Here is an 8665-nt window from a genome sequence, read left to right as displayed (position 1 = left end):
AGTACACTTTTACTCTGAGTGTTGTACTTTTACTGCACTATCTTTTGATTCCTTACTTTACTATAATACAATAATACAGTATTTATTATCATGTGACACATCAAATAAAACACTTTGTAATATTAAAGTATAACTATTGATAAATGAACACAAAACTGCAGTATATATATATACACACACACACACATGTATATATTATCCTGCAGAATGAGCCCTACCTTTTTAATACTGTGACAGTATAACCTGTATAAGTACATCAGTACTGCAGTATAACCTGTATAAGTACATCAGTACTGCAGTATAACCTGTATGAGTACATCAGTACTGCAGTATAACCTGTATCAGTACTGCAGTATAACCTGTATAGGTACATCAGTACTGCAGTATAACCTGTATCAGTACTGCAGTATAACCTGTATGAGTACATCAGTACTGCAGTATAACCTGTATAAGTACATCAGTACTGCAGTATAACCTGTATGAGTACATCAGTACTGCAGTATAACCTGTATAAGTACATCAGTACTGCAGTATAACCTGTATGAGTACATCAGTACTGCAGTATAACCTGTATAAGTACATCAGTACTGCAGTTTAACCTGTATGAGTACATCAGTACTGCAGTATAACCTGTATATGCAGTATAGCATGTATAAGTACATCAGTACTGCAGTATAACCTGTATAAGTACATCAGTACTGCAGTATAACCTGTATAAGTACATCAGTACTGCAGTATAACCTGTATGAGTACATCAGTACTGCAGTATAACCTGTATCAGTACTGCAGTATAACCTGTATAGGTACATCAGTACTGCAGTATAACCTGTATCAGTACTGCAGTATAACCTGTATGAGTACATCAGTACTGCAGTATAACCTGTATCAGTACTGCAGTATAACCTGTATGAGTACATCAGTACTGCAGTATAACCTGTATAAGTACATCAGTACTGCAGTATAACCTGTATGAGTACATCAGTACTGCAGTATAACCTGTATAAGTACATCAGTACTGCAGTATAACCTGTATGAGTACATCAGTACTGCAGTATAACCTGTATAAGTACATCAGTACTGCAGTTTAACCTGTATGAGTACATCAGTACTGCAGTATAACCTGTATATGCAGTATAGCATGTATAAGTACATCAGTACTGCAGTATAACCTGTATAAGTACATCAGTACTGCAGTATAACCTGTATGAGTACATCAGTACTGCAGTATAACCTGTATATGCAGTATAGCATGTATAAGTACATCAGTACTGCAGTATAACCTGTATATGCAGTATAGCATGTATAAGTACATCAGTACTGCAGTATAACCTGTATAGGTACATCAGTACTGCAGTATAGCATGTATAAGTACATCAGTACTGCAGTATAACCTGTATGAGTACATCAGTACTGCAGTATAACCTGTATGAGTACATCAGTACTGCAGTATAACCTGTATAAGTACATCAGTACTGCAGTATAACCTGTATGAGTACATCAGTACTGCAGTATAACCTGTATGAGTACATCAGTACTGCAGTATAACCTGTATAAGTACATCAGTACTGCAGTATAACCTGTATAGGTACATCAGTACTGCAGTATAACCTGTATGAGTACATCAGTACTGCAGTATAACCTGTATGAGTACATCAGTACTGCAGTATAACCTGTATAAGTACATCAGTACTGCAGTATAACCTGTATGAGTACATCAGTACTGCAGTTTAACCTGTATAAGTACATCAGTACTGCAGTATAACCTGTATGAGTACATCAGTACTGCAGTATAACCTGTATGAGTACATCAGTACTGCAGTATAACATGTATAAGTACATCAGTACTGCAGTATAACCTGTATGAGTACATCAGTACTGCAGTATAACCTGTATGAGTACATCAGTACTGCAGTATAACCTGTATGAGTACATCAGTACTGCAGTATAACATGTATAAGTACATCAGTACTGCAGTATAACCTGTATGAGTACATCAGTACTGCAGTATAACCTGTATGAGTACATCAGTACTGCAGTATAACCTGTATGAGTACATCAGTACTGCAGTATAACATGTATAAGTACATCAGTACTGCAGTATAACCTGTATGAGTACATCAGTACTGCAGTATAACCTGTATGAGTACATCAGTACTGCAGTATAACCTGTATAAGTACATCAGTACTGCAGTATAACCTGTATGAGTACATCAGTACTGCAGTTTAACCTGTATAAGTACATCAGTCCTGCAGTATTACCTGTATAAGTACATCAGTACTGCAGTATAACCTGTATGAGTACATCAGTACTGCAGTATAACCTGTATGAGTACATCAGTACTGCAGTATAACCTGTATGAGTACATCAGTACTGCAGTATAACCTGTATCAGTACTGCAGTATAACCTGTATAGGTACATCAGTACTGCAGTATAACCTGTATCAGTACTGCAGTATAACCTGTATTAGTACATCAGTACTGCAGTATAACCTGTATGAGTACATCAGTACTGCAGTATAACCTGTATCAGTACTGCAGTATAACCTGTATAGGTACATCAGTACTGCAGTATAACCTGTATCAGTACTGCAGTATAACCTGTATTAGTACATCAGTACTGCAGTATAACCTGTATTAGTACATCAGTACTGCAGTATAACCTGTATCAGTACTGCAGTATAACCTGTATGAGTACATCAGTACTGCAGTATAACCTGTATGAGTACATCAGTACTGCAGTATAACCTGTATGAGTACATCAGTACTGCAGTATAACCTGTATGAGTACATCAGTACTGCAGTATAACCTGTATGAGTACATCAGTACTGCAGTATAACCTGTATATGCAGTATAGCATGTATAAGTACATCAGTACTGCAGTATAACCTGTATAAGTACATCAGTACTGCAGTATAACCTGTATGAGTACATCAGTACTGCAGTATAACCTGTATGAGTACATCAGTACTGCAGTATTATAATTGGGACGCTGTCTCTTTAACTCACCTGAAGTGACGTGACTCACCTGAACTTCCGGGATCTTTAACAACAACAGAAGAAGACAGGAGGACCAGCTGCTCGAGGTGAGTTTACTGTTTATACTTTGATATTCTTTGATATTCTTTGATAATCTTTATTGATCGTATTTCTTTGATCTTCGTTCACCTTTATTTACTCTCTAGTTTACCCTGACTGCAGCTGTTAGCATATTAGCATGTTAGCTCGGAGTTATATATTTAATAACAAACATGAATCAGAGCCTCAGCTGCTCGGTGAGGGTTACTGATGGATCTATGTTGGAATAGAAATCACGTGTTGCTTGTGCTTATAATTAATAAAGTTTTCATTCTTAATGTGAACATTCCACGGCCGCCATGTCGTCACTGCAGTGGGCGGGGCTAACGCTACCTGCATCATACGCCCAAATATACGCGCTATATTTGGGCGTTTTTTGATATGATAATGAGCCCCTCCTTCTGATTTACATAGCCACTAAGTTCAAAGTTTCTGTAACCAATCAGTGAAGAGTAAAGCCAGACCAAAGCAATGTGTTAATGAAAAGCTCCTGATATTGTGAGGCTGTGCTGGGAATTATACATAATTCCAGATTGAGAGGACTGAGTATTTAATTTGCCTTTGAATATAATCAATATATCAATATAACCTGCCTTCATTGTCTTTTAAAATAATGTCGCCTTACCCTTTGAATATGTTACCTGGAGGGGTCGGGGTGCACTGGGAGAATCACCTTCTTTGATTTCTCCAGTGCATTCACCACGATCCAGCCTCGGCTGCTGTTGCACCCATTAGAATGGTTATATGTGTTCATTATTTGAACACTAGATGGCGTAATGGGGCAACAACATATATAGATGATCTCCCTGACACAGGTGAAATTAATTGTGACTGGAGAGCAATAGTTTTTTGACCGTGTCTGTGCACTATGGCTGTCACGATATCAGATTTTCACTCCGCGGTTATCGTGGCCAAAATAATTCACGATAACGATATTATCGCGATATCTATAGAAAATGTTAACAAAATAATAATAATGCTATCTGTCAAATTCATTAGTTTATTGTGCATTTTGTGTCTAGCGTACACAAATAACTACAAACCTGTTGTCTTCTTGGGATTTTGTATTTTGGAGCAACTGTTGTCATCAGTGCTTTAAGCCCTGGCCTGATTTAGTGATGGCTTCATTCTGACACGCACTATCCATGTCTACTTTCCTTTCCTTAATCATTGACTCAAACACCGTTAGCTGACCTGAATCCCTGGCTCTGTGTCGCTTCTTTGAAGCTGCGGCTGCCTAACAAATAACCAGGGGACGAGAGAAGTAGTCCAACGCCGTGATAACTAAGCTTTAACACAACCAAGACCGCAATGTAGCATTTACCGTCTCTGGGCTAGCAAGCTAACTGCAGCTTACTCTCTGTACCGTGGAGAAGTCTGCAGGGTGATGGACGTGAAGGTGGGTGGACAGGTTGGTAGCATTGCCCCCTTTTGCGCTTACTGTTGCTTGGCACTTCTTGCAGACTGGGGTCTCTATCTCTAACACCCCGTTTGCAAAATCCCAAAAACTCCCACACTGACGAGGCAACTCTTTTTGGGTGCGTGAGTGTCTCACTCTCCTCTGTAATCTCCGACAGTGGAGGCCGCACAGCACACACTGTGCTAGTAGCTGCTAGCTAGCTAGTTCCCGCGTCTTCTTTTTTTTGTTTTCTGGCGGATTGGCGCAACCAGTGTGAAGGAGCGTTATCGCCACCTACTGGTTGGAGTGTGAACCAGATAGTTACTGGCGTTGGATTATGTACGATATTATCATATGTGTATTATTTACATACCGTCAATATTTCATTTTTTAAATATCACGGTTACCGTAAATACCGGTATATGGTGACGACCCTACGGTGCACATGCTGTTTCTATTGAAACCTAAAAACCTTGTCGTGAATAGATGTACATGCGTCCAATTAGCTAACCCAGTTTAGTCAGTCCCAGGGTGATATTCAGTAGCAATAGTCACCACGGCTACTGAGGGACCAGCTGCAGGCTATGAGGGTAGACGCGTCCACCATCTCCTGGATCACCAGCTACCTCACAGACAGGCCACAGTATGTGGGGCTGGGCAGTGTCCTGTCTGAGGTGGTGGGTGGTAGTACAGGAGCCCCACAGGGGACTGTGCTGTCTCCCTTCCTGTTCACCTTACACACCACTGACTTTAGTGTGTGTGTGTGTGTGTGTGTGTGTGTGTGTGTGTGTGTGTGTGTGTGTGTGTGTGTGTGTGTGTGTGTGTGTGTGTGTGTGTGTGTGTGTGTGTGTGTGTGTGTGTGTGTGTGTGTGTGTGTGCGTGCGTGCGTGTGTGTGTGTGTGTGTGAGATCCAAGTGTTGTACATGCTCATTAATTCATAGATACACTGTTTCTGCTCTTTCACAGACAGACAGACAGACATGTCTCTGCTGACAGACGACACTGGGGGGGTCAGGTCGGCCATGATCGAGCCAAGCACTCTGCCATGGGCTGGAGACAGACAGACAGGTGAGGGAAAGACAGGTGAGAAACAGAGAGCTGAGAGACCGACAGGTGAGGCGGTGAGCTGGACTGAGAGTGAGAGAGGGGGGGGTGAGGAGAATCAGCTGCCGGAGAGAGCAGCTCAGGTGTTCAGTCCTGCTGTCACTGTGCTGAGAGACACTGAGGCATACTGGGAAACGCAGTCGGAGAAAAGCCTTTTCCTTGGCCCCCGAGGAGGCCTACAGGACTACAACCAACATGGTTTCCAGTACGAGTGGACAGAGGACACGCCCCCTAACAAATGTAAGTATACCTAAGTGTACCAGTCACTGATTGGACTCGTACTGACACGCCCCCTTACTCTGTACCAGTCTCTGATTGGACGCTGCAGTCTGACACGCCCCCTTACTGAGTAGCAGTGTTGTCTTTACCTGTCTGTCTCCCAGGTGGGGGGGTGCAGGGACATGCTGAAGCTGTCTGTCTTTCAGGTGGTGTCTCTAACCTGTCTCTCTTTACCTGTCTGTCTCCCAGGTGGAGGGTGCAGGGACGTGCTGAAGCTGTCTGTCTCTCTGGGGACGTCGGCGCTTTTCTTCCCACTTTTAGTGTGGGGGGGGTTTGTCTTCCTGCCGTTTGACGCCCCTCTGCTGGATGGCCCCCCCCCTCAGAGTCGTCTACACCCTGAGGTGCTCTGTGTTCAGCTGCCTGCCTGTAGTACTGGGTGAGGACCTGTCTGTCTGTCTCCACCTGTCTGTCTCTACTTGTCTGTCTCCATCTGTCTGTCTCTACCTGTTTGTCTCTCACCTGTCTGTCTCCACCTGTCTATCTTTCACCTGTCTCTTTATCTGTCTGTCTCTCACCTGTCACTCTACCTGTCTGTCTCTACCTGTCTGTCTCCACCTGTCTGTCTCTACCTGTCTGTCTCCACCTGTTTGTCTGTTACCTGTCTGTCTCTCACCTGTCTGTCTCCACCTGTTTGTCTCTCACCTGTCTGTCTCTACCTGTCTGTCTCCACCTGTCTGTCTCTCACCTGTCTGTCTCCACCTGTTTGTCTCTTACCTGTCTGTTTCCACCTGTCTGTCTCTACCTGTCTGTTTACACCTGTCTGTCTGTCACCTGTCTGTCTCCACCTGTCTATCTTTCACCTGTCTCTTTATCTGTCTGTCTCTCACCTGTCTCACCTGTCTGTCTCTCAGGTTGGGTGGTGCTGGGTGTCAGTCGCCTCAGGTCGTCTGTGATTGGCCCTCACTTTGATGACGAGGTGAAGGGGGCGGGCCTTCCTGAGGTCTTGGTGCACCGCCGATTCGTCTCTGACTCCGCCTCCCTGTTCCTGATTTATTTCCTGAACCTTTCCGTTATGGCAGTGTACCTGAACCAGGAGCAGCTGAAGCTGGTCCCCCTGCTGACAGTGGTCTTCGCCTTTGGGAGGTGAGAAACCCACACAACCCCAAACCACCTGTAGCTCAGGACCACCAGTAGCTCAGGACCACCAGTAGCTCAGGACTAGCTGTAGATCAGGACCACCAGTAGCTCAGGACCACCAGTAGCTCAGGACTAGCTATAGCTCAGGACCAGCTGTAGATCAGGACCAGCTGTAGCTCCGGACCAGCTGTAGCTCCGGACCACCTGTAGCTCATCCCCTCCTTAACGAGGTGCGTTTATTTTTTGTCTCCGGCCGGTTTAACCAAAGGTGCGTTGGTTTTGTTTCTCAGGCTGGTGTACTGGGTGGCGGCAGCATTCGGCAGCAGTATCCGGGGTTTCGGTTTCGGTCTCTCCTTCCTGCCGAGCCTTGCCATGACGGTCGCCAACATCTGCTTCCTGTTCACGGTGGAGGCGGGGGGGTCGGTATTCAGTGTCCCAGCCCCCCCTCAGGAGGCGCTGACTCCACCCGCAGGCCGGCAGCGGTTCTGGGGCTGATCCGACGCCCAGATGTTTTTAGGCTTTGCTTTTTTTATAGAACGAAACTTTATTTAAAGGTTTCTGTGTTGATAAAGTTTTATTCTGAAATGTTCGAACATGTAACCCCCCCTTTTGTTGAATTATTTTTTTATAGAACTCAGTTTGTTTGATTATTTCCATTTCATTTAAATATTTGATTTTCACAATAAAAACCTTTTTTTATAATAACTTTTCCCATTTCACAACAAAAGTGTAACGTCATTTCAGTGTTTTTAAGTTTTACAGTAGTCTTTCCACAGACATAAATGGACGTCTCTATATGTTCAGACTTCATGTTGTCGGCACACGGAGGAACTGGTCCGACTGAAACCCAACACCTGCACACAGGAAGTGCTGATGGCCAGGCGTCAAAATAAAAGCACCAAGAAGTTTCAATTTATTGTGGCGGTACTTCCTCTCTAAATTCTCGACTTCATTATAAGTAATCATTAAGGTACTTTATAATCAGTATCGGCTCTCGCCACACCTGACACCTGAGTTTCAACTTCAACTTTCTTTATAGAATATTGTATATTCATCATATTTTAATATTTCAAGCCTAGCTTGATCTGAAGCTTCATTAATCAAAGTGAATGCAGGTGATGCCGGTTAAATAATAATAAAACAATAATTATCATTAATACTAAAGTATGAATGATCAGCAATAGCAAGGAGTTAGCAGTCTTTGTTTTTTAGACCTAATTTAGTATTTTATCACATCTGAGTGTAAAGTGACTATAAAGGAACCTTGCGGCTCTTATTTTGAAGGCTTGGGTGTGTGTTGTGTTCGTGGTCTGCAGGAAGTCTTTGTGACGGAGAGAGTTGTGTGTAACGCGTTACAAAAGTAACGGAGTTACAGTAATGCATTACTTGTTGTAACGCAGTAATATAACACAGTACTTCTGAAATGTGGGTAATATAATACCCGTTACTATTCTCAGTAACAGTTACAACACATTTTAAATGATGTGGTGTTTAGTTTCTAAGAACTCACAAACATCGCGAGACATTCCGACACCAGAAAAACAACTGCAGTAGAATAGTAACTCAGTGAGCCGGTTTCCTATTGGTTCAGAGGGCAGCAGGAACAGATTCACCATGCAGAGCTGCAGGCTCACCATGCAGAGCTGCAGGAAACAGATTCACCATGCAGAGCTGCAGGAACAGATTCACCATGCAGAGCTGCAGGCTCACCATGCAGAGCTGCAGGCTC

At 43.3% G+C, this 8665-nt stretch overlaps 1 protein-coding gene across 1 annotated transcript; it reads left to right on the top strand.

The window, feature by feature from the left end:
* Nucleotides 1-3971: 3971 nt before the first annotated feature.
* LOC134863071 (transmembrane protein 79-like) lies at nucleotides 3972-7852 on the top strand. Its single transcript, XM_063881338.1, is given in 6 exon segments — nucleotides 3972-4476; nucleotides 5447-5820; nucleotides 6049-6170; nucleotides 6172-6235; nucleotides 6711-6942; nucleotides 7227-7852. Coding segments are annotated over 5 exon segments (987 nt in total). The 5' UTR covers nucleotides 3972-4476; nucleotides 5447-5456; the 3' UTR covers nucleotides 7432-7852.
* The last annotated feature ends 813 nt before the right edge of the window (nucleotides 7853-8665 follow it).

This window comes from Eleginops maclovinus, chromosome 4 (assembly GCF_036324505.1).
Source record: "Eleginops maclovinus isolate JMC-PN-2008 ecotype Puerto Natales chromosome 4, JC_Emac_rtc_rv5, whole genome shotgun sequence".
Lineage (NCBI taxonomy): Eukaryota > Metazoa > Chordata > Actinopteri > Perciformes > Eleginopidae > Eleginops > Eleginops maclovinus.
Note: the sequence above shows the minus strand (reverse complement) of the source record. Positions and strands in the feature narration are given on the sequence as shown.